Genomic DNA, 27,481 nt, shown 5'->3' with positions numbered 1-27,481 from the left:
AAAACGAAACGAGTTATTACCACAGTAACATGGAAATACGTCATTGAAAGATATTGTTGCGGCAGACGCATTCTATCCAAAACGAATAGCGTATTTCGGGGGAAAAAGTTCTTAGAAAGGTACAAATCTCCAAGGGTGAATTTTGCCAAGTTTCAGGGTACTGCATCATCCTGTTGAACGAACCTACGTTCGCTTTACGAAAGTGGTTTATTTTCGAATCGTCGAGCTATCAACTGGAATTCATAAATCGGAGAAATCATGGATAGCCGTCGAATTCTACGATAAATCCTAAAAATCACCAACTACGGTGTTAGAAGCAGATAAGCCAAACGCGAGTCTGAGAATTATTCAGAAAATCGTCTGACAAAAGTTTCGTCTAATATTCATGGCAGCAAGCAAATGCCTAAACCAATCAAAATGACAAAATGTCAGAAGCAGATTCGCGTTCCGCAAGACCTTGGTCGTAAAAACATCGCTGCATAGGTATAGTAGGCAGTGATACCGGTTGATTAATTAAGTACGCGACGATAAGTCTGCCAACCTACTGGAAAGTAGTTCATTGTGATGATAAAATGGATCTGCCGGTAGCAGACCTGTAATTCAAGATAGCGAACGAGATCACGCCGAGGTATTCAATCAACTGTCGACGGATAGACAAGGCCGCCATCCTCGACGAATTTCCAGTAGAGATTTAATTATCCTGGACAACGGATGGCGGTACTTTTAAATTTTGCAGATGCGAAGCAACTTCCTGTCGCGGCTTCGACAGTCATATCGAATAGAGCTACATCCCAGCATTGCAACAAGATTCTCCTTGTAATTCGTCAACGAGTGATAGCACATCGACACGAGAATCTGATTGATGACAAAGGTCTATCACGTTGTTCTCCTTTGTAATGAAACGTGGAAACTGAATGAGAGAGTCACAATGGTCGGTTAAATAACGTCGAAATATTGTACAATGGATCGACTTTTTCCCATTAGTTCGACTTGACAGAGTGGAAATATTAATCAAATTAGATTTTCGAATCTCACTAATCAACAAAAGAATGAGGAAACTATTGTTTTCTTTTCTCTTTCCTCTTACACGATTTTAAGCTTTCGATCAAAATCGTACGTTTCCCTTATTTATATATAAAACAGTTGCGGAAGATTTCTTAGATAAAAAAGAATTATGAGTTAAGAGAGGAGAAAAGACAATATCTTACGGGAATACACAATATAGAAAAGTTTCCTTGTACAGGAAAACTTTAATTATTCATTACCGACTTTAAAACTTTGTTTATTCCTTCGGAAATGAAATGTACTGTTTCTCGCGCGAACCACGAATATAAAGCAACTAACCAACGAGAAAGAAACATTTGGCAAGTCATACTCGACGAATATATTCTTGATTGTTTGGCTCTAGCTAGTTCCACGACGTGACGTAAGATCTACGAGTTGATCTACGAAAAGCTCTGTATTCCGTACGAAAGTGGCGTTATGAAAGCCTATGCAGAGTGCTTCGTTACACGACGAATGCCACAGAAAGCAAGAGGCGCGAGATGTATTTCCTTTTTCATTGCCGTGGACGGGCTGACAGGAAAAGAAGGAAGCTGAGAATCTCGACTAACGAGGAAAATCGGGGCCATGAAATTCAAACAAATACAAATAGAGAACACTAGAGAACACTGGAGAAGCTGGCAAGCTTCGAATGCTTCAGCGTCTGGTTTGACCTGTCTCTCAACACATTCGGTGTAACCCGTAAGAATGAAGTGCCGCTGTTCGCCACCCGGAAACGAATGCAGAATCCGCAAACTGCACGCTGCCCAGAATGATGAATGAAACGTTACTCTAACAACGCCGCAACTGAGAAGGACCGGCCGGCCACCCTTGCATGCATCACGAAAGATGGCTCGCAATTTTCCATCTCGGTTGAAAGATTTCACCCGCAAAATCAACGCCTCTAAATATTGTCAAAATATCCAACTCTTTGTAAATTCAACGAGAAACCAATAAGGATTTTCTGTAAAAAGAGAACAAACTGAAGTTATTAACATATTGAAGTTTTCAATTAATTCGGAAATGTTCATTTCAAAAACTTAAGTAAGCAAGACTTACGTGATGAAGTGTTTCTACATTTGTTGCAACATTATAAGTTGAAATAAATTCGATTGAATGAAATGTGTCATTAGTGCATTCTTCTTCTGGTTCCACTTTGCTTTCATATGTGTGTTTCTATATTAAATTTTAAATGATTGTCCAAATGTCACACTAAGAAGTTTTAAACTAATATCTCGAATAATATAACCACCAGTGTCGTACTTTCAGCGATAATATCAAGAAATATACGGTCAAATATTAAGGAAGTAACATTACCAACTTGCACTTCTAATTGCGAGAAACTCAAAACACGATACAGCAGTCTTTACTAATTATTGTATAACATTTCTCTCTATATGCTAGTCCCCCTAGCTCCTAATACTGTACATAGAATACGTTGCAGCTGGTACCACCTACCCAACGTCAACACGCAAAGATATTTTATTGCCTTGATTTAGAAGCTCGTTAATAACACGAAATAATCAAAAACAGAAATTATTAAAATTTTTATTCTGCGTTATAATATGTCGAATAAAAATTGTCAATAAGATACGTTTTTTATAAAGACTTATATAAAAGTTTATTATAACTTTATTATACATATTTATTTATTATACTTATATTTATTATACTTATAAAAAATTTTGAGATATGTTAAATCGTGTAATAAGATATTACATAAAAAATTTTCACTTACAAGTTTTTATCTCAAAAATAGAAATAAAAATCTCAGATATTTGATTAAAAAAAATAACATTTAATAAAACTTTGTATTATACTGACATAAATAGATCACTTCGTTAATTCATTTTTTTAACTATCTACTTTACTAACATTTTAAGGTATTAGCGCTATCTGTATGTATAGATAAAACATAATTACTACATCAAAGTATTATAAGTACATACGTACTAGTTACTAAATAAATATTATATGCACACTAAAGCACTTCTAAAGCGATCGATTTTAACAAATTATTAATACAATAATAAAAGTTAATATCGGGCAATGTATTAATATATATGTATGTGTATTTATCAAGTTTTGTGTTGGTTATACTCCCTACTTTACCAGCTACCACCAGCTCTCTCCTATACCATTGGTTAAATATGCACAAACATGGTACAGAAGTTCTATACTTCGTCAATGATGAAAAGATACAAAATGGACCCAATATACCCTGTGACCCAATATTATACGGGATATTTTACTCCTTTTAATGGCAATGAACGTTTCGTACCCCTCCTGATTCCATGCGCACTTAGGATGGAGCTTCGTGTCTTAGGTACTGAAATACCGACCTCGAGAAAATCAAAACACTTACACTCTTTATAATTTATTGCGATAAACATACAATAATACTTTCAATCATAAATATGTACTCAGATTAATTGTCAGTCGTGTGCCATTTATCTCAATTATCAACATGATATTGATATTATTAATATAATACTATAAAGTATTACTAAACTATAATACTATGATGTCAAAGTCATGCCATTCATATAAATCCTGAACTAATAAATAAGTCACATGAAAAGGGCATGTTACTATTCACGGATATAATAAACAGGGTCACTGTGCTTGTAGGAACTTCTACATAATACAACCAGTCATCCGTGTCGATTCGCACATTTTGTCTTATGCCACGACTGGATGACCAGAGGAATATAAAGTTATGCGACTTACCATAAGATGCGGAAATGCTACAATCGACACTGCAGTAGTTCAAAGTTATCGGCAAGGTAGTTATCAGGAAGGAACCATCGAACCCCGTAGAGGAATTACGAGATGTAGAAAATCTGCAACAAAGTATGAGACATAATTTAGTCTCAAAAATATGATGGTATTTTTAATATAAATTTTATTTCCTAATTAATGATTGTTAAAGTGAAATATACAAGGATTAACATTATAAATGCTATATAGTAACAATAGGATATAAAGAATAGATAGAATATATTATAAATTAATTATAGAATTAAGTGAGGTACAATTTGCAAAGTGTGAAACTGTAAGAGATTCGAAATAGAGACTATGAACAATCTTGAATAAAATGTAGGATATTATGATTTGTCTTTGAAAACGCAGTGATGATTACTTAAGAAGTTTGAAATAATAAAAGATAGAATTCTAATAATAACAAAAAAGGAAATTAAAAAAAAGATCTATAAAGAAAATAAATAATTAATAACGCCTTCGTTTTAGATTAAATACTATTGAATACTATTGAATACTACATAAATATTACCGATTAAAAAGACGAAACAAACATATTTACGCATTTAAATAGTTAGATAATTAGAATAAATTAGATCTTACCATATTTTCGTGAAAAGTTAACGGTTTTATTGTGAATCATCATGGCAGCCTTTTGAATTTTATGGCGTCCGTTTGAACTTCATGGCGTTCTCCGAATATCTCCAAGCTTCTCTCAGAATCAACCATCTGTTAAAAAGAAGAACAATATTCTCAAATAAATGTGTAAAAGGAATAAATTATACAGAAACAAAACAATAACCAAGATCTAATACTCTTTTGAAAGTTCATAATAGGAGTTACCAATAGACGCTTCTTCTTGCTGTGCTTTCTGCTCTGAAACTGACTTTTTTACATTCCAATATGATAGATCGATTGTGAGAAATTATTTGTATCGATTATAATTGAATCTCGCGAGATATAATTGCATACTTCGCCGTTTCATTGGCGCTACAATCTTTACTTATGCGCTAAACCATTGCGCGAAGTTTTCGTACAAAGACACACTGTCTAACGTGGAGAAAATTTATTATTTCAGTAATTTATTATTTTGATAGTGTATAATGTACATGTGCAATATACGTAATATTTGTACTTTATTATTTTGATAGCGTGAAATGCTTTTTGAAGTATTGTAGAAGTATAGAATTCTATACTTCGTTACGATTGTGAGATATATTCTCTGATTATGGAATATCTTGTTTTATATTTTATTTATAATTTCATTATTATGCAGCTTCGATTCAAGCAAGTATTATACTGTATACTTTATGTATACTGAGTCGATAACGTCACATGTGGCACGAAACTAGTAGGAAAATCAGCCTTTAAACGATCCCCAAAACGTAGGACAGAAAAAAGCGTTGCATGTCATGTCTATTCTGTATCTCGTCTGTAGGTATAGTCAAATATTAAAATGACCAGTGATCGTTAATTAAGCATAACTATAATATATGTACCCTGTTCATTGTAAATGACGTAATACATAAAACCTCTGAATAGTCGGTAATATAGAACGTGTGAAACACATGCGACAGCACCGACAAAGTACAGTTAGTCAATGGTAGTGCCACCTATTCAATGATTGTAATTCCTATTATATGGTCAGATGTCAAATAGGCAAAATGTAACTACGAACAGAGAAAAAAACAGAGATTTCGTCTCTGCTGCGAATGGAGATAAGATAAAAAAATAATTTCAATTGAATAATTATAATTGCTATATTCGCCGCAGCAAATGGCAAAAGTCGTAAACAACACTGATTTTTCTCGAGGTCGGTATTTCAGAACATTCTATTTTTCTTTATTTATACTTTGACTCCTTAATGGCCCATTGGCAGACTTGAGAATCTTTATATATGTTATGTTTTATGTGAGATGCAATGTGTGGTATACCGTATAATTGTATGGTTAGGTTCAATACAATTGTTATTTCCTTATACTATATTTCAGATCATAAGACACGAAGTCCCATGAAATGTCAGGTCTATTCTGTATTTAGACAATGAGGAGGCTTTATCAAATAATCTTCTGGTACTATACATGTTCATACATATTTAAAATAATCAAATGTGTCAGGTAACCATGTTTCACTGGTACTTGAAAGACAGAAATGCATATTGCTGAATTTCCAGAAATATGTCTCTCTCGATTTCGCTACATAAGATTCTGACCCGCGGCCAGTTAGACAAGCACTATTGTACATATCTTAACCGAATCATTTCGAGAAAATTAACCATTTAAAATTTCTCTTTAAGTTATCGACAATTAGTTGTTATATTATATTATATTATATCATATTACATTATAACTAGATATGTATTCGTTTAAAGAACTACAAAATTAAAATAATCAAATTCCCTCTAATTACTCATCTCTCCTCCGAGAGTGGAAACTCTAACAACAAATGAATTTCTCTATTTTAGATTTATTTCGCTGTGGAACGTTATCTGCTCGTTCGCTTATGACATGAATTATGATGCAACCTATATGAAAGGTAGGTCAGAAATCGTTGCATACATACAGCATGTATATGCAGACTGCGCTATCGGGTGCGTGCACCGCCACATCGCGTTAAACCATTCCTTATATCGTAATCTAAGGAGGTGGTTGGCCGCACGGTCACGGCGGTAAGCTTGCATGCCTTCAAACAGAGTAGGTTACGGAGTTCGTGAATTTCTCATGAAGGAAAATGCACGGCTGCTCGTTGTCGACTCAGAAACTTGCCCTACCACGAAAAAGTGACGGGTGTCGTCATGGTGTTTCCGAGCTTGGTGAAGCTAAATGACACTATTTCCACTTTGAAGAACCATTCAATGTTACTGGAAACTTCCGTATCGAGGTTATGTATTCAGCAAGCCAACTTTTTTGAAGGGCTAAACCCTACAACTTTTTTTCAGTCACTTTCGACTCAATTATGTTCCTCCAGCGTTAAAAACATCTTCAGGGTCTGAACAAAGTCTTATTTCAATTTTATTATACTGTGTTTTTTAAATTAAAAATCCTTTTTATTTCTTAAAATGGAAGTAAGATTGAAATATAAAAACTCGAGGATCATAGCAAGGATGTTGCTAAAATGAGAGCAAGATTGAAATAGAAAAACCTGAGGATCGCGGCGAGGGTAAAGGAATACATAAATGTATTATATATTGTTAATGTATTATGTATTATATAGGGTTAAAGGAAAACAAAGGAATGCATAAAATAATAAAGCGACTGTAATATCATTTATCAAGATTCAAAGGAATCCAAAGAGGACTCACGCGCACCCAAAGGAACAACAATTGAATAGAGATATCCGACATAGTTGCAATCTGCCTGCACACTATGAAAGTCTAACAAAATAACCAAAAACTTTCAAAACGGCCACCTCGTCGTGCAAGTTCTACATGCCTTTATCCCTACAGCTAAAAAAAAAGAGAAACTTGGGGTAGAATTTTTAGTCGTTTACTATAGTCACATGTTCCACGTTCAAGCACTTCGACTACATTGGAATTAAATTCTATCGTGCGACTAGCGAACATGCATTTGCCTTGAACAATGGTGTCACTTGCATGGATATGGATGCATTTACGACAGATTACTTCGTTTAAATTTTACAGATTAGCCTGGAACGATTATTGAACTGGAATAATTGAATTTGTGAGGATCAAAGGGAATTAAAGAATTGGAAATATTAACTACGTTTCAGGGATAACCTTGCTACTTTTCGGTATTAAAATGTTTTAAAATTCTCCACTTTGAACAATTTATTTATTCGATGGTTAAAGTAGGATGCTTCTTAAGAATTAAAAATTTAGTTTCAGATGAAGGTAACAGAATTTCTGGATTCTAACTAATGATTCAATAAATGAGAAATTTACATAAATTCCTTGGGTTATATTGCTTATATGTTTAATACGCCTACATTTTATCATTTGTGTATTCATATACATATAAGATTATGTTCATAAATTTCATGAAACTGCAAGAAGAATGAAGTGTAGGAATTCCGTGCTACGTATAATAGAGGCTTATTATGGTGTACCATGCAGTGTTCTTGAACATCGCAGAATCTAAGTTAGTAGTGTGTAGGAAATGAGGTTCTTGCATGAACAATACTCCGCTGTGGCCATTCTTTAGCTTTATATTACGCAAGCAGAGAGTAAAATCGCGATTTCATGTGGATCATTCGTTACAAGTTTCTTTCTTCTTCTCTTTTTTCTATTCGCGTTAGAAACTAATTTGACCAATGAATTGAATTCAAATAACTTGCAGATGAAGTTTCCTTTGAAACGACATCTAGAATTTCCATCTTTACGCAATAAAGATTTATGTCTAGCGCATTACGATTCTTCTTCTCTTCTACTCTCATAGTTGATTGAATTCGAATCTCTCGTAAGATATTCCTTCAGTCATGTATTTTGAAACTGTTATTCTTGTTCGTTTTTTACAAATTGCGCGATATACTTATACGCTCAAGATGACGTATAAGTCAATCAACGTATCTATAATGGATGCGATAAGAGACGGAGCGTAGACGAAGCAAAAGTGGACTTTACGGCAGAGGAAGAATAAATATTGTTTTCAGCCGAGCATTGTTCCAAAAGGAGTGGGACATGTATTTGTACGGGGTGGGTTTAAGGGGTGGGTCAAACAGAAGGGGAGTTATTTCTTTGTCTTAGCCTGTCGCTTTTTCTTTTTCTCCACAGGTCGATACGGCCCCAACTTCCGGCGTACCATAACACCTCGCCACCAAGCTTGAATCTTGATAGCGTTTTTTTGCATGAGCTCCTGTCGTTCCTTCTCTCTTTGCAGTGTTTCCTTTTTCGCAAGATACGTGTCTATGAATTCCTGATTATGACGATACTGCAACATCGTTACGATTGTATTTTAAACATAGGCAGGTGAAGTGGCAACCGTTTTGATGATCAGATCGTAGGGGAAAATGGAACAAGAATGAAAAAAGAATTAATTAGCTTAAGATAACGCGAACAAACCACGTGAACTGAAAGATTAACTTTTTAATAGCTGCAAGTGATTTTTGAAAGCGTTAAAACTGTCGGGATCAATGATTTTTCCTTTCCCTTTGCATCGATGAGGTATCACATGATTTAAAATAGCCACAAATAGGTTCTTGATATGGGTTATCGATTCCCCAGTAGAATTTTCGCATTGCACATCGATTCTACGCTTGTAGAAGCAAGACTCGATGAGTCTTGATTTCCAATAGTATTAACATGATCGTGATGCAGTGAATCAGTCACACAGAATATTTAATAAGCCGTGACACTGCATTTGCATTTGTATCCGTTTGCATTCGCTGCATTTATAATATTTCTCTCCCGATGCGTTTCGCCCTCTGTCAAATAAATTTCTACGAATAAAAAAAGTAGCAAGATTTACGTCGGACTACTGTTTTCGTTTGTACAAATCTATATCAAAGAAGAAAAAAGAAGAATCGTTAGTTTGCACACGGTATATATCGAACAGTTTGAAAAAATCAATAATTCTGATAGATCTGATTAATCTCGAATTCGTCTCGGGGAAAACAAATGTAAAATTCTATTGTTTGAAATGAAAGCCGAGCTACCTCTTCTTTAAGTTCGTCCAACTCCTTTCGACGTGTTTCTATCTCAATATGTAGCTGCCGGATTTCCTTCTCGTACGTCTCTTTTTCTCGAGCGTACCGTTCCTCCCACTCGTTGGTCTTTTTCTCTAGCGACTGTTGATTTAAAAAATAAGCTCCTTTTTCTAACGTTTCCTTTTTTTATATGAGCGGCAAGTAACATTTTTGGAAAATACAAACGTTCAAATAAAAGAAAAATTATTCGATATGGAAGATCGCGATGCGTAATTAAATAATACATTAATAGAATAATGCAATAACACGTTAAATAACATAAATAATACGATACTTACCCCTATGTCCTGTGTCAGAAATTTCGTCAACTCAGCATGAACACGCTGTTTATTTTTTTCACGTATGCGCCAGTTGTTTAATATCTTCTCCAATTTTTCTATTTCCATGTCGCAACGTAATGAATTCTGCTCGCATCTCGCTTCCCCCCATTCCGTAATATACTTCAACTTCGCGTCCGCGATTAATTTCAGTTTTTCCACGTTACGCTGTTGTTTAAAATACAAAATTAAAAATTTCAATGCGTCTTCGGTGAAAAACATGGCATCAGTACCTGTTCTTCCGCGAGCTCATTCAGTATTCGTCTTTTTTCCTGTTCATTGGCCAATTTCTTCTCAGTCATTGTCTTCTGCAATTCTGCGGCGGTTTTTCTTAGTCTTTCTTGCTCCTCGAGCAGAGTCTCCTCTTCTTTCTGGCGTACCATGATTTCTTCGATCTCTTTAGTCAATACCTCGAACGTTCCCTGTTCACGGATCTCTTCCTTCAGCATCTCCATGATTTTTCTCATGTATAAACTGCGCAAAATTATTAGTCATCGTCTATCACAACATATTTCGTTAGAAATGGTGATGATTATCATTAATTTTGAAAAATAACTGGCATTAAGCGATAAATGTTAAAGTCGTTCAAGACATTAAAAATGAATAATCTTCGAGACACGTTAACTACATCGATGACATGATATATAATGATCGAAATAAAATCTTTCTATCACCGAACTTCTGATCTTGATAGAAGAAATACGACAAACGCGAGACATTAATTTCTAATAGAATTTCATAATTAAAAATTCATCGCAACAACCATCGTTATAACATGGCTCCAACCTGTTTTCGTAAATTTTCTTCGAGATGGCTCGTTCTTTCACATCTTGGATCTTTATAATCTCCTCGGGATTCAATACTTTTAGATCTCTGCAACAGACATACAAAGGAATAATGTGAACGCTCGATTCTTTCAGATGAGTCTCCTATCTTGCAGCCGCGTTTATTAATTTAGGATTCTTATTACAATTTCGCTCGACATATCATTGCATAACGTACTCTGTATCGAGGGGTAAACACTCGCCGAGAATATCGTTATCATGTTCCGCGGGCTTTCTCAGTGTACTGTGGTAAATGGCCAGCGCGTTCGTGAACTCCTCGAGCGCCGCTAAAATTGCTGGCCGTTCCGCTGGGGAGAACTGTGAAGAACCATTTGCCGCGAGCGTAGCCATTGAGTGTCCGTGTTTTTTACCTCGTCGTAGTTCTCTTGCGCCTCCTTTGCTCGCTTTTTATCTTCGCACATTGAATTTTGTCGTATATTCCTTTTAACATTCACGATGAATTAATTTACAAAAACTTCTTAAGCCGAGCTAAAATTGGTAATCCTCGAGCTCTGAACAATTATTTCCAGAGAGGAAATTAAAGTTAAGAAGATATTTCAAGTTTAGCTCGGTTTCAATTATTTTATGAATTATAGGTAAAAGATGAAATTGCCTATTTACGACATGCCGTGGCCACGATTTTATCTCCAACCTTTCGCCCCTTCTTCCGCTGTATTTTCATTTATCAATCGAGTTATCTCGTTCATCGAGGAACAATAGTTACACCCTTGCCTTTGATGACCGCATTTAATCATAGGCGAAATGTTTTTACAGCGTTTAGAAACAACTCAAATTTCATTTAAATGCAAATCGCGCCATGCAAGTCAACTGCTTATTCTAAGAGGTAAATTGTAAGATAAAAATCGCAATTATCGTATCGTTTCTTTTCCTTCCTTTCATCTTTTTCTTTCCATCGTCTTTTTTTTTTTAAAGGAACACGTTGCGGTTTACTTACTTCTCGGCTCTCACCTAAGTTAAAGTTGCGAACGTCGTCGGTGAAGAAAACTATAGATCCGATGTTAATCAAAATTCATAAAAGGAACGTTGAACACATGGCTATAAGACTAATCATGATACGCCGTACTTTTGGCGGAACTAAATTCTGCTCGATAAAGTTGGTTCGCAGAGCTTTAAAGCACGTGATACGGTTTGATCCATCGGTGCAGGTTGCCCCTGGAAACGAACGTTAGGACGCCTTGAGACGCGACTGTACTTATAACACGCATTATAATGCCAGAATCTTTAAATATTTAGTAATTTTTATTTCTCTTTTAGCAATACTTCGTCTTTATACACTTGTACTGTTATAGAAAAACATGACTACAATCTTTTAACGTACCATAAAGATTAACGCATGATTCGATGATTGTACTATGATTTTAAAGTGACAATAAGTAATAATGAAATGATCTCAAATAACGAAAAGATGAACTTGAAATTATACTTTAAAATGACGTAGGAATCATTTCCAGATAAACTTAGACCTCTTTAAAATGACGTAAATTCGAAATTTTGGATGACTAGAAAACATTTAATGACTAGAAAGATGTTGAAATTTCTTTGACTAACCACCAAAGTATCCTTAATGATCCTGTTTCCGTCGTATGATGAATCCCAATTGACTACCATTCCTGGAAACAGGAAATTGTCCAAAGTATCTTCCAATTCCTTTTTGGCTTTAAAAAATCTGAATCTTTGTTCACGTAGAGTAAGTACCCCCGACTTTCTGTGAAGTCATATCTCTTCAAAGTGAACGATTTAAAATTGCAGAAACTTTCGAAATGACCCAATATTGTAAGAAATGTGCATAAATGTAGGAGAGTATTCTCTGTATTCGAGAACCATTATTAATTGCAGCCATAGGTGGTTCATTTCCTTCGCTAGAAGTTTCAAGTGCCGAGAAGAAAGACTGCGGCAAAAGATCGAGTCAAGAACTGTTAAGCAGTCGGCAAGCGTTATAGATAGTCTTCCATGTTAAAGCTCGATTGAAGAATTCATTGGGAAAGGTATCTTGTGGACACTCGACAACTTTCTTCCTCCATTCCATTCGTCGATTGTTTCATTCTGGCTGGTTGGCTACCGACGAAAGAAAGGTTCATCCAAATACGTTCCATTCTGATTGGAAAACTTTTTCGTACCTTGAACTTTTACCGAATCTGCATTATCGTAAGACTTATACCGTAACGATTCCTATTTTGATTGAAATTTTTATGTATTTTTCATTTATTATAAGATCATTATTGTAAAAAAAATATATGATAGAGAGTATACTTTGTTGGAAGAATATTAGATTACTGTTTAAATGTTAATTTAAACATTTATTAAATATTTCCTTGATTTAAATATTCATCTTTAAGTTTTGCAAATTTTATTTCCATTTACGTATATTTTGTTTTTTTGAAAAGCCTGTGTTAATCTTCCAACACATTAGCAATATGAGAGAATGTGAAATAAATAGAATTTTGACTTTCTAAAAAGTCACGTTTTTATTCAGGGAGGGTAAACTATAGAGAAGGCGCGATGTGTATTTTAAATATTTATTTGATACTGATACATGGATAAATAAAATCAGAATAGTGAAAATATCCAAATATTAGCGAGAGATACAAAAAAAAAATAGCAGGGATAAATATTTATTTTTCACTATAAGTAATGTATGCAAAAAATATAAAATACTATCATAACGCACCACACACAACCGACGCGCTCCGCTATTGCGCGCGCTAACTTCAAATTACACCTAATTTGCATTCTCGTGGCTATCGAGTCTAAGAACTAGAAAAGAAAAACGTCACATTTTAAAATTCTCGTCAGATTTAATTAAGGATAATCTGCCAATCTTTGAACAGAAACTACATGCATCGTAATTAAAGGAAGCAACAAGAAGCGGAGAAATACAAAAATTTCATAGAACAAAATTGAAAGCGTAAACGTTGTACTTTCGAAATAGTACGATTTAACTGTAATTAATCGACCGCTGGAACATTGAAGCCACGCAAACGATAATACCTTAAGCTCGATGTCTGACAGCATAGAGGAGTTTGGTAAAAGTGACAGAAACACGTTGGAAACATTGTAACGGGAATGTAATGTGTTTCCGAAAGTTTCGTGAATTCCGTTTCTTGCTGCGAAAGCTTGGAAACAGGTGCGGGTTGGGATGCGTGCGCATGCGCAGAATCGAGGCGGCGTCGCGTTTGCGCAATACTGCGGTCAGTGTGGCGAGGCGCGAGGGCGGTGTCGGTGGTGGAAGCAGGGAAACGTTTTCTACCCTTTGCTCGTCGTCGTCGTTGTCGTCATCGTCGTTGTCATCGTACGGCCGTCTCTCGTTTCATCGTACACACTCGTGGCGAACGGTGCAGTGAGTGGTATTTCCCTAGTCATCGAGTCGATACGCGGTACGGATCGCGTCCTCGCCTCTTTTCATAGGATTCTTCACAATCGCGTATGATATTTCGAGCTGTCGATCTGTCGAGAGGGATCCTCGATCACGGTGGAATCAAAGGTTATAACCTGTCATCGTCGCCATCGTCATCGGCGCCGCCGACGTCGTCGTCGTCAATCTCAATCAGCTGCTTCGCGGGTGAGTAGACGACATTTCTGTTTTCTTTCTATGTGAATTTCGTTCGTGTTTTCTCGAGACTGTTCGTATCGCTGTGAATGGTAGAGTTAACCTAGTTGCGTTGCTTTTGGAACGCCCTCGTGTTTATGCCGCGAAAATGCGACACGTTTGAAATGCCGGGCGAGAGAAAAGTGGATCGGAACGATTGCTTTGTGTTTTTAACTATACGATCATTCGTTTAATTGAATTCTGTTCGTAATCTGATGTGAATATAACTCGGTCGATGCAGATGAGTGAAATTATCGATCTATCGGTGTTCTCTTAGCTTTACCGATGTTGGAATCCCAAGGGGAATTCCATACCTATCAAGATTAACCTAGTTATGAATTTTCGAACCGTCCTTGCATAAAAATGAGATATGCGTTGCATATGACCGATTTTGATGTTTGTGCAACGTAAGAAAAAACGGAAACAGTTTCAAGATAGACCTTTCGCTCCGTGTTAAGTAGTCTCGTTTTGCAGTCACTTGTGCAGCGCTTAAATCTACCTAATTTAGCAACCGAGGATAACAGTCCTCGCCGAGTTCTCTCAGCGTGGACGGGCATAAAGGGCAAATTACGTAAATATTCGTATTGCGTTTTCTGCTCCCGCTAGCGGTTTCGCGGGTAAATACGGGAGCTTAAGTCATTTCTTACACGGCTTTGCGAATCTGTGTGGCGTTGGTTGTGCCAACGTCTTCAATTCTGTCAGGGTTAACCTAGTTACGGAATCTTTGGTACGCCCTTGTGTTTATACCGCGAAAAGAACGAGCGTTCGAAAGTTTTCAAGAAATACAGTTGTATTCTGATTATACCGTGCGTATATATCGTACTGGTATATCATGCCTGGATTTTGCATTTCTTCTTCTTTTTTTTTTTTTTTTTTTAGATACTTCTCGATACCCGACATCAATGCTTCATATTAATTAACGACATTAATGAGGTTGTTAATCTTCGAGTATACTCCAGATGAAAGGAACGCGTGGAATCGATATTTTTTGTCGATAGGACGGCACTTTCTTTTTTTTTATCATCCGTTATTTCACATAAAATTATTTGAATATTGAATAAAATTGATTTCTAATATACAAAATTTAACATATATATATATATTGTGAAGTTTGTAAGAGATCATTTCGATAATTCCCTAGAATAGAATAGGAGTGGAATGTGAGCGAACTATTCAGCATCCTTGAATTTATCCTATAAAAGCGCCCGTTTGTCCTGTTTGGTTTACCGATCACACGAGTTTTGCCTGGGAAGTATTCACTTTTTCACCGAATTTCTAATTAACGACGCGCTCGTAACGGAGTGGTTAGTTTATACACGCGTCAGGTACGGCCATTGCCGCGTATTAAGTGCGCCATTATTAAACGTGTAGCATAGCCAACTTGAAAGGATTATTTTACGCGGTTCAAATTACTTTTTCCCTCTGTATCGCTTTCTCGCTTATTTAAACATCACGAGACTCCTAAAATTACGCTTTTTCATATTCACAAGCCATTACATACTAAAAAATTTCTCTCTTGGGTGGTAAAAACATAAATTTATTGGAAAACCAGATTTTCGGTACACAAAATGCGTAAAACCATGATATACAGCGTAGGATTAAAGGATGAACGAGGTTTCTTACTTTTTACTGCACTGTGGCATTTTTTACTTTTTAAATACCGTTTCTGTTGTAAAATCAAATTTCAAACGAGACAACGATGTAGCATATAAGATAAATGCGATTCACTAAAACACGATGAAATGCGATGGCGGTTTGTAGTGCGCACGAATTTAAGCCGTATTCGCAACGCTTGCAATTCTCGCTCGTCGAATTGGGCTTCGTTTTGCCCGCGGAATTTCGTAATTGCTCGAATCTTAGCGTGGCGTTTCGAGTTTATGGAGATCGGCCTTGTTGATTGTGACGGAACTGGGGAATCCGAGGGAATTTCACGGAGACGATGAAATATTCTGTCGCCTAATAAAGGTAAGGCTCAACAACCCCGTTCGAACATAAGTTTCTTAATCGCTCTGTTCCGCGTACGTGGTAAATATTAGGCGCGTGTGATTGGCTGGCTGCTCACGTGCCGTTAACCGTAATCCTCAATTCCCTAGGCGACGCTTACGATGATTGGTTAAGCGGCATTGTCGGATTTATTGCTAGAATTACTACTGACTCGTGTGGTGTGATATCATTTTCAATTATTTATGGTCGTCCCATTGAAACAACAGCACCGATTTCGCTTGGTTATGGTGGTGATTTATCGGTGCGGTCGTCGCTCATTTAATGGCACTCCTTAATTGTTTTAATAATCTTTTTTCTTTTCTATGAAAGATAAAACCAGACGATATTTATTTGTTTATGAATTTTCAAAATTACAAAGAACGATTGTGAAATATAATTATTTTGCCTGGAATCGATTTTCAAACATTTCTATTCTCAGGATCGAGCCAATTTTCCGTGCCAATTTCACTTCGGAATTCTAAAGAGTTAATCAAGAGATTGTCGTGCAATTATGCGGCCGTAAATCCTAGCAACAATACGTGAGAACGGCACGGTACGCTTTTCGAGACTTGTCTTTTATCAGTTCACGAGAGAAACGCAAGCATAAACGTGGCAGAAACGTTTCTGATAACGGTTTTATGTACTGTTTGAAATACGCTCGGTGAAAGGAAAACAAGCACGACTAGTCGAGAAGGTGGAGTAGGTGGAGGAGGAGGTTGGAGGTGGTGAAGGAGGAGGAACGTTGTACGAACGCTTTGGCCTCCGATGCTTGGGGGCTCGCTCGAGAGAAATTTGATCGATAAAGGCGCAACCGAATCGACGACATTTTCTACGCACAATCAAAGGGTTCCGTCCAAGCTCTGGTCTCGTAGCATTGTTTTACCGCTCGTTACGACTGACCTAATCTAACCCAGTTCCTTTTATCCGTTCCTGGTGCGCTCCTTTTTTTTCATTTCATCCGACAACCTATTTAGGCGAAAGCCTTTTAATTCCTCTTTTTTTCCCCTTAAACACAATTTATGTCATGCGCAATTAACTTCTTTGGCCCATCAACTAACCCTCCGTAGTACCCTATTCCCTCCCCCCCCAACATCTTAGTAAATTTTAGTTATCATTTTGTCTACTTCAAATTTTTCTTCTTACTGACATCTTCATTTCATTATCCAATAGGTTCTTAGGCTAGAATGTTTTCAAGATATTGGAAAGTAAAGTTTGTGTCTAAATAGATTCAAAGGTACTAAAGTACTAAAAAGGGAACTCAAGAATACTGGATTAATACTGTTTGTTTCTCTGAAAAATTGTTGATTCTATAAGATGGTACAATTAAAAATATGTAATTTTATATGATAAACTCGAATAGAAAGTAAAATTGAAAATAAATTAATATTTCGGGGACACATATTTTAACGAAACATTAATATATAACCTAGAATCAAAGGATTTGATTAATAATTTGTGTTGATTTCTAAACTTTTGAGTAGCGTATATTTTTCATTGATTTCTACTATTTTAGCATTTTCTTAAATTCTGCTATGGCAAATTCTGTATAAATTTCGAGCTCGATAGTAGTATCGTCGATTTTTGAACTAGATATCTTTCGCCAAAAAGGAGGGAAAACATCGTTGTCGTTGGAGTGACGGGTTCGTCACGCGGATACACCTCATACCATTTTAATATTCGTCTTTGGAATTCAAATTTTCGTTCGAACGTATTTTCAGGCAGCATAGAAAGCGCCACGCACAAACGGAATACCAATTGAATGTCTAAACAGCGTTGCACTTTTTGAGAAAATGTCGAGAAAAAAATGTATAACGTTATGAATTATTCTTTACGCGTCATAGTTAGAATGCTTCTAATATTTTTAAATGTAAGATGAGATGATTCTGGACTTCAAATAGCGATGTATATGTTTTTCTTAGAATTTGTTAGATAATAGTTTACGAGAAATTTACCAATAAAGGTAAAATACATGTCCTGGACAAACGGAGCTGAAATCAAAAATTTATATGTGGCTTTAAGTTCCGTTAGCTCGCACTCTAAAACCTTTCCGACCTCTAAATGATGCATTACTTCTTTGATTGACTTTTATAGACTTACACGAGCCCAAATATTTTGTATCGTCTACCGAATGAAAACGTTTCAACTTTCTTCATCAATTTTCACGAATCGAAACATCGTCCATCAACGAATCCAAAAACATTTCAACTTGTCGTCAGTCCCAAACTCTAAGTGTCTGTACTTTTCCATTTCGCAAGTATCAAAGGACGTTGGACGAAGTCGTGTAATTTTTCAAAGCAACTCTGTCGAGTAGTTTAAAACAGACCTTGTTCCACACAACAATCCAATGTTAGCTGAATTCCGAATGGAGAAGAAAGTTAGTCGTAGTTTCCAGACGGACTTTTAAATCGCTATAATTAAGGCTTTTTTTCTTTCATTGACCGACTGGTGTCGCAATGGATTCTGCCCGGCCTCTGCAAACCGTCGCATATATTTTTGTATTGCGCTAACAGCCTACTTACCAATTCCGGCAGCGTATCGGGAAGGCTGCACGAACGGTTTCACGCGAGCCTGCACCACCAGAAGATTCGCTGTTAACGAACGGGCCGGAAGAGGCGACGTGGTTGCGATTTCCGGGATTCGGAAGCAGAAACTCCGTGAAATCGGAAGTGCAGTTGCGTACTGATTTCCTGGATGTATCGGGGTTCCACCTTGCACTTCATTCTGTTCGTCCTCGTCACTTATAAATTAAAACTTAGAATATAATGTGGGATGATTTAAATCTTCCGATATAGATCTTTTTTAAGTACTCTGTTATTAGAATTTTGCTCATGTATCACAGGAAATAGTTGCAATTGATCATAAACCTCCTACTTTTCTTAAATTCCATTTGAAGCTTAGGGAATAATAATTGTTACAAGTGGATCATTTGGTGTCAGTATAATAAAGTATTAATAATAGGTATAAAATTATAATTTGTAATAAGTAGACTGCGAATTTTTATGCAAATTTGCATTCCTGAAGACCTAATTAAATAAGTTGAATCTAAGTGGAAACTCGTTTCATCCATTGAATACCATAAGTACTACACTTTTCATATTTTGTCTCGTATACTTTGAAAATTTTAAATGCAATTTTAAATTTCCTATAAATGCATAAGAAGCCCCCAATCTAGCAAAAAGCAGGCAAAAGAAAATTTAAAAGGCGGAAGAGCGAAGTTTGTGGTCTCCAAGTCATGAGAATTAATATCTAAATATTCCAAAGAACTTCTTGGTTATTTATATTTCCGTATAATTCTATTACATTTCAGCGTGCGCTTTGCTTTTAATATCCCATCACTTGAGGCATATAATATTCTCCACATTAGTATTCCATTGTCCTACGTTTTTATTCGTATTCCAAACTAATTCCATTTCGATTTACATACGCTATGTGCACGCAGAACTTTTTTTTTTATAGAAAGTTCCGTATCGGTAAAAATCGTTGCTTCAAAACGAACCGAGAATCGCGGACTAGATGGATAGTTGCTCGATAGTTCTCTAACGAAAGAAATAATTACAACTTTTATCTAGATTTTTCGAATTTCATGGTACAGTCGATCCGTTGATTGTTAACTAAAAGAATCACAGTACTCGCGCGTATCGGTACGATTTAACAGAGAAAACACCACTGTGAGAACGTTAGTTTTTGAAATGCAAAAAGTAAATGAAAAATAGGGACGGAGAAAGACAAAACGAAAAGAACGTTTGGCGCGTGCAACTGGCGAAAGAAAATTCTGTGGAATATTTTTTTTCGCTGTGCATTGAAGTAGATTGAAAGACACTCGAGGGACTTAGTATAGGGGAAAGATATTTCAGATTACGTTCAAACAAAATGTGTGTACCGCGCGTACGTGAAAAACTTCTAAAGAATGTCGACCAATTTCGCAGCACAAAGGAATCGAAAATATATAGTCGAAGTCTAGCTTGTCACATATTCGACGGAGATTCTGCATCGAATCCTCGAATATTAGTAAGATACACATTTATTTAAATAGAAAATCCTTTTACACAATACCGGTTCATTCGAACCGTTCGGAATTTTTGCAACTTATTAAATTGGAAGAATATTACCTGTTTGGTCAAGTCAGATTTAGTAGTCGTATATTATGTATGCACCTTTCGTATATATTAAGAATCGTGTGGGAGCCTGTCGCAGTCAAAGAGCTAAAGTTATTCTTTCCTATATTCTATAATTATATATATAAAATGTGTAAAAATACTTACAAGCTAATACTTGTATAAGAATACTTCTACCAAGCATAACGCCCGTTTACAAAAATCAGGGAATAAATCCAAGTCTGTATTTGGAACTCGAACAGAAACCCTCAATTTCTCCATCGTTTCGCTTGGCCTAACCGGCGATAAGAACCACGGGTTTCGGTTGATTCTTCTTCGAAAGTTTCCGCGATAAGAGTGGGCGCGTCTCACGGCACGTGAACGCGAAAAGATTTTTCACGTGTTGCTTATCTTCCTTTCTTTAAGGTCGCCACAATCGCTTATCGACCGGTAGAATTACCGTCGTTACGGTCTACGTTCCTCTTACGCCGTAATAATACCCATTGAAGCTCTTCCGATTTCACAGAGACTCGATCAACGCATAAAGGAGCTGTCTTCACGACTCTTTCTCTCTCTTTCTCCGTAAGAGACAGCTTTAGATTTCTCCCGGTGAAGATATCCGTGTGTTTCGCCGCGAGAAACCATTAATTTTCTTTTTGAAAGGTTAGGCCACACTTTGGTTGTTGGTCAAACGAAAGAGTTCCTTTTCAAGCTGAGCGTATTATTTATCGTGGTGTCGTGAATCACTATGTTTGGTGCTTCTTGGACATGGATCATACGAGGCAATCTTTCTTTTTCTTCTTTCTCGTAGCTTTCTTTGTTTGGTAGATGGCTATTGCATGAGAAATATTAGATTGATATATACGGAGGCTCGCGAAAGGCTATTTGAACACTTAATGCAGCAAATTTTTATGGTATCTTATGTACATCACATGAAACTTTCTGAAATTTCGTTAGCAGTCTAATGACATACGAGTATCTTTATTGCAACAGTACAATTTGAAACTAATGCGAAAATGTATGTAGAGGTTGCAAAACGTTTTATTGCAAGCATAGATGCTCTTGGTGAAAAATGAATACACAGCACTAATATATAATTGGCGCTAAAACTGCTTTCCAGTTGTGGCTTATTAATATAGTTATTAATAATGGACCGATGAAATAAATACTTCGGTGGTCTTTGCGAAATGTATGCTTTCAATAAATATCTTGTAACATCTATGTACATTCTAAGAGCCGTTTCAAGTTTTAAGTGAAATATTTCTAAGAGGACATTTTCTTTCACGGAATCCGCTTAACATATTAAGTATGATCTAATATGCCGACGGCTCGTGTTCTCTAAGCTCCGTGGAAATTTTCCTGTCCGCGAGTAAAGGCATGGAATTAAGTCCATGGTAATCACGTGGATAATGGACAAGCGTGAAACCTCCTTGACGCATAATTCCTCATCCTAGTAGGCAGAGATGGGACATTGTATCGTGTACAGGGGGATTTACTCGCGTAAACAGATGGTGTTGCTTGGCCACCAAGTAACCTGTATGCCATTCACAGTTTTGTCAAGCCTAAACGATCTTGCACGCGAGCTAATCATAGGGAATAGATGATCAGTGAGTGAAATTATCAGAAATTATAAGGATCTTGTCAAATCAAGTACAATAGCGATTCTTCGTTCGTAATCTGCACAAATATATCTGCGTTAGAGTTTCAAATACGATACAAGTACAAGTAAATACCTACAATTCTATACAAACGTATGATATACGTAAATTTTTATTTGACGTATAATATTATCAATCACTGTGATTGATTATTTTCCATGTAATATTATAACGTACCTAAATATAAGATCAGTATCTATGACTAAGCTACTATTGTTGAAAACGCTACCTAAATCGGAATGATCCATTAGACCATCTTTTCCAAACAAATATTATCATCTGCAATTTTTCTCATTTTACTTCATCAAATATTTTTCCATCTCATCCAACGCAACGGAAAACAGATCTCCAGCGATTCTTTGAAAGGTATAAAAAGACACGCCTAACAGGAGCAAACGGGAAGCTTCTAGTGTTAACGAGCTTTCTGAAAGAGCTAAATTATACGCTGCAGCTTGATCAGCTTCTTTCTGTCGGTTCCATTCGGCTCTCACGCTCTCGTTTCCTCCTTTTCGTCCATATTTATCCGCATTTACCTTCTAGCTTTCGTTTCCCCCTTTTATTCCGCGGTCTTCTTTCGTTCTTGGTTTTCCTCTTCTTTTGTTCCCCCTCCTTTTTTTCCTCTCCCTTTTGTCCACCACGCACTCGCTATTGTTTCCTATTGTTATTCTAGAACGACGCTGAAAGCCGACCAACGAAACGGGTTATCGTCGACTGGAAATCGACTGGTCGCTTTGTAAATTAGAGAAAACAAACGATCGCCGCGGAATCGTCGATCGGCGAGGTAAATTCATTTCGCGTCCTTAAATCGTTCGGCTGCTGGTCGTTCTCCAACGTTTGACCCTCGCTCGGAAATAGCTGGCCGATGAACTGGATATCGCGGCAATCGAAATTCGAATGCTCTGTAGTTAGAAATTTAATCAAGCCCGCCCCCTTCCCTTTTTCACCATAGGAACAGCCGAATTTGTTCTTTGATTCCATGAGTTTTGTATGAGATTTGCGAGATCCACATTTGGATTTAGATTGACTTGGCTCTTCATAATTATAACAATTCGATTCTATTTTGTACAAATCACTTTCTACAATTTATTCGTATTTTTCTTTCATTTTTATGATCTTTTGACGATCATATCGAGTCATAGTGTCTGATTATACGTAATACGGCAGAGACTAAGGCAATCGTAGTACTGTTGTATTTACTTTATTTGACAAAAATATCAACAAGGTCTGCTCATTTCCTTATGAAGCCGCGCATTCTTTTTCGTTTTTCAACATAACGTTAATAAAGAAAATATTAATAACGATGATCAAACAGGATCTCAATTTTCTCTGGCGGTTCTCTAACGTCTAAAATGTGTACAAAAACAACTCTCGGGTTATACGAGAGCATCGAGGAGGGAGAGTATGCGCGGGTACGACAAGATGAACGACGTGTTTTCACGATGGCCCAGCAACGACTCGTAATTGCATAAAGCGAGACACAACGGCGCAATAAAATTCCTCTTCCCCGTTGCACGGCCTGCGATGTCTTCCACGATCCTCCGTCCCGGGATTTTTGACTCGATTTACCCCATGTAACCCGTTTTTAACAATCTTAATTGCGTTTCGACAACGTTCAGTGCTGCTACGGTGTCTTCGCAATTTCCAACGGACAGCTACCCGTTATATTTAAATAATTTCTTAGCTTAAAATTCGTATAAAATCAACGTTTGTAATGTACTTTACTTTAATCTACTTTAGTGATTTTTAATATGTATTTTTTTTATATTTTTTTCTTCCTAGAAATTTTCAATCAAGACAATTGATTACACATTCGTGGTTTTTCAGGCTTTAATCTTGTTTTTAATAGCATGCTTGTGCTTGGGATGTTTGCAAAATGTCGAAGCAAAACATGTTGGCAACTTGAAGAACCGCGAAAATGTCACCTAACAATCATCGTGCAAATTTCAAATCTAAAATGGCTATCTTCTTCATGAACTTCGAGAAAAGTTAGACACTATTCTATGAATGTTGTTTTTGAATAGAGATGTGAAATAGCAATTTTTTATGATCACGTGGATACGAAATTTGAATATTTGAGCGGAATGAACGTTAGCAGATTTTGGTAAAAATTGGAAATTTAATTGAATTTTTAATTTAGTTAGGTTGCGAATGGTAATATTTCCATGGAATTTTAGATTGACATTTGCATAAAATTTAAATAGTTTCTAGCTGAGATTTTTGCAAGATACACGCTGCAAGGTTTTAAAATGCTTAACAATTTTATGCTAAAGTTTGTACAGGGTATTTTCTCTTTGTTTTTATTTTACTACAAACGTGTACTTGCTTGTATAAGGGAGAATGTTGAATACATTTACGAAGATAAAAATCTCAGGAGTGTTGATAATGAGAGGGACAGCTTTCCAACGACGATGTTAGTACCAACTGGCGCACCACAATGTTCATGAATTTTTACGAGAGAAAACCGATTGTACGGGGGGGACGTAACAGGCCGACGTAGTCGCAAACTTCTGCCAAGTTGTTTCTTTCTTTTCGTTTTATTTTTTTATTTTTCTTCAACATGCTTCTTGCAGATTCATTTATTCGCTCAAGGTTAATAACTCATTTTAACCTGATCTCCAATTAAACTGCTACTGAAAGTTTATATCGAATCATAATGTTACTTCCAAAGTATCTTAAGCAGCTCCTTTTTTTCACTGGGAGTAAGAGAAGTTTAAAAAAAGACTGGCTTACATATACAAACTTGATTTATGAAAATTAGCCGATGAAGCAGAATTTTATAAATTGTTAAATTAATTTTTACGCCCATTGTATATTACTGTTATATATTTGCTTGTATATTATCACTATTATTATTATATTTCAATATATGTATATACGTTGAGTCGACCAGATACTATGACGAACAAGATTTTACAACCAGCTACATTCATTCTATCATATTATATCATGTTGTGCAGATATCTCAAGTTTAAAAGAAAGAATATCTTAGGTATACCGCACTCATGTCGAATGTATCTCGAGCACATCTCGGGGTTAATTCCACCATTAGCCCGGATAATTCAGTTCCAAGCAAACTGGTGTCGAGGAAGAAATTCAACTGGTGACAATGAACACCTCAAAAGCGTAGCTCTAACAGAGAACGACAAAGAGAGAGAGTGAGAGAGACAGGAGGAGAGGATACGGCATTAGTCGAGCTCAAAGCTTTCGGGAGAAAGTCTAGCGTAGCCTCTTGTCTCTCTTGTCAACTCTTGTCTGCAGTTTATCTGCTACAAATGTTCCGAATACACAGAGGGTCGCGTAAAAGCAACGAAGTAGCTCGCGGCCTGCGAGTGTGAATGCATCTGAAGCAGTCTCTCCGCGTTTTCCCTCCGCAGTATCTTGGAATTTTCGTCTGTTCTGCCTGTTATAGTCATTCGATTGATGTTATAGTGCTAGCGAATCGCTGAATGCAAAGAGAATGGTGCAACGTTGGAAATTGAGGAGTAGCTCTCCTGTGGAAATTTGTGAATGATTAGGCGGGATTTGCTGTCGAAAATGATAGCAGCTTTTTGACAGAAAGCGTGGAAAATTGTTCGGTGTTCTAGGATTAATATAGTTTGACAAATTCTTGATGAGAAGCATCGTGTTCTGGGACAGAAACTTTTCGCCAAATATACAACTATGAGCCGCATTATTCGTCTATCTTTTTTGTTTTCTCTTGTGAAGTGTAGGAAAGAAATCGAAGGAGTTGCAGAAGTGTTTCAGGAACTTTGAATGGCTGAAGTTTTCAATTATAATTCAGATATTTTACAAGTATGAAATCCTTGAAAACGAGCAAAATTTGGCTCTTTTTAACCCGAACAAAGAATACTTGAAGCAATTCTCGATGAAAGAAAGAGCACTTTTCAGTGTTACCTTTTGCGCTATGCAATCGAATAAACATTCTTCTGGTCCAATAATTCACATTCTCATGGTCTATGATCATAGAAAGCTCGGACGAGATTTTAATTAGAAGCGACATCACTCGATCAGAGAAATGACTCGATTAAATTGCCACGAGATCTTTCTACCAATTAGCGCCAATTCCTGTTGATTCTTTGCACAGTAATCAAACTTCCGCAACATTGTAATCGGGAACATATGAAATTAACAGTTTAACGAGTCTCGTAAAAAAAATATAAAAATGAATTCACGACGGCTGCTGTGCACTAGGAAGCTATCACGATAGCGTATATGATGTGTCATAAAAATACGCGCGGGTATCAAACCTGAACCTATGTATATTGGTCTTAAACTTTCCTGCATTTTATTTGCGAGTTCGCCGCTTTTTTACTTTATTCTTGAATCTATATCAACATTTGCTGTGTTTTATTATTATTTCTTTTCTAAGATTAAAATTCTTTAGAAACATGCATCAAACCATTTTATTATAATCGCATAATTCAATTATTGCTGATTGGATCGTTAAGTTTGGCTCTTATACGTTTCATTACTCTGCCACTTTTTTTTACCCTGACTATCTGTTTTCTTTCGATTATCCTCTTTCTCATCCGTTTTCCCTTTCAAGAACAGAAATTTTCGTTCTAAACAATTATTAATTCTCAAATTACAATCAAGCTCGCTACCACTGTACGCGCGATTATCATCCCCATTGTCCAAATCTACTTAAAATTAGATCGCAAAAAAATGTTATTATCTTTCAATACCATTGGCTCACGATCTTACTGTACTTTTCTTTTTACTTTTCTGAATACCAGTAAAATATCGCTGTAATAAGGCTTTGCTAGACAACACTAATCTAAATTCTAAGACCTCGATATAGAATCATATTCCATTTGGAATAATGTCGCTACACCCTGTTCAAATTGATCCACGAATCTGCATAAATCTGATTGGACAGTTTGCAAGGCGGGAGCCAATTCCACGGTTTAGTCCAACAGAGAAAGCGGATCCTGGCCGTCGCAGGCGCAGGTGAATTGCAATATTCACTCGATGGAAGAGGGGCGGGGGGAAGGATACTTCGATGGTATCGGAGACTCGAGGGTTGAACAACATTTTACAAGTTTAATGGCGAGAAATTAGATTGCGGCGAAGTTGAGGCTAACTCTTTTTAACATTCCCTAACTTCTTTTTTCTCGTGCTCCTTCTTAATTCTTCTTTCTCTTCTTCCTCCTTTTTCCCTTGTCTTCAGCAATCTCTATTGCTTCTTCATTTTTTACCACGTCTTTCGCGTTCGTGCTCGAAGAAGAAATGGCAAGTTTCGGAGAAACGGCCTGACAAGAATAATTGCGAGGGCCTCGCCGTAGACTGGAATCCCTCGTCGCGCAGTTTCATCCTGAATTCTATGAGTTCTCGCATGTCTGAAACTCGCCGGAAAACCGAGTTACAACGGTTTAATTAAATTATGCTACAATTTCTTTTTCTGCGAACTGTTTCTCCGTTTTCCTCGCTGACCGTGCAACGTATTTTATAATGAGCTGCATTCCACACAGAGTTTTGTTTCTTTCGCGGTAGATGGTCCATTCGTTTGTGTTTCGATTCGCTTCAGCTCGGAGGG

The 27,481-nt window shown here is 36.6% G+C and overlaps 2 protein-coding genes across 5 annotated transcripts in view; one reads left to right on the top strand and one right to left on the bottom strand.

Annotated features, from left to right (window-relative positions):
* Positions 1-7,669: 7,669 nt before the first annotated feature.
* Positions 7,670-11,666, bottom strand: LOC122573992 (dynein regulatory complex protein 9). The gene is made up of 7 exons (XM_043741070.1): positions 11,559-11,666; positions 10,782-11,044; positions 10,566-10,652; positions 10,013-10,253; positions 9,741-9,947; positions 9,412-9,543; positions 7,670-8,687 (listed from the first exon to the last, which is right to left on the bottom strand). The coding sequence occupies exons 2-7, from the start codon at positions 10,952-10,954 to the stop codon at positions 8,487-8,489; spliced, it is 1,041 nt and encodes a 346-aa protein (XP_043597005.1). The 5' UTR covers positions 10,955-11,044; positions 11,559-11,666; the 3' UTR covers positions 7,670-8,486.
* A 2,198-nt stretch (positions 11,667-13,864) lies between these two features.
* LOC122573950 (acetylcholine receptor subunit alpha-like) overlaps positions 13,865-27,481 on the top strand; it is a 102,215-nt gene continuing 88,598 nt past the window's right edge. For all 4 annotated transcript variants that reach the window (XR_006318841.1, XM_043740981.1, XM_043740980.1 and 1 more), the window contains exon 1: positions 13,865-14,183. The gene's annotated coding sequence lies outside the window, so the exon portion shown is untranslated. The remainder of the gene's footprint in view (positions 14,184-27,481) is intronic.

This window comes from Bombus pyrosoma, linkage group LG12 (assembly GCF_014825855.1).
Source record: "Bombus pyrosoma isolate SC7728 linkage group LG12, ASM1482585v1, whole genome shotgun sequence".
Classification (NCBI taxonomy): Eukaryota; Metazoa; Arthropoda; class Insecta; order Hymenoptera; family Apidae; genus Bombus; species Bombus pyrosoma.
This window is presented reverse-complemented; position numbering and strand designations above follow the sequence as displayed.

Excerpts from the sequence above, each read along its gene's own strand:
- LOC122573992 (XM_043741070.1), bottom strand. The coding sequence starts at position 10,954 with ATGGCTACGCTCGCGGCAAATGGTTCTTCACAGTTCTCCCCAGCGGAA. Across the intron at positions 9,544-9,740 it reads TTCTGACACAGGACATAGGG|TCGCTAGAGAAAAAGACCAA; the intron begins GTAAGTATCGTA and ends TTAAATCAACAG. Across the intron at positions 8,688-9,411 it reads TGGACGAACTTAAAGAAGAG|TATCGTCATAATCAGGAATT; the intron begins GTAGCTCGGCTT and ends ACGATGTTGCAG.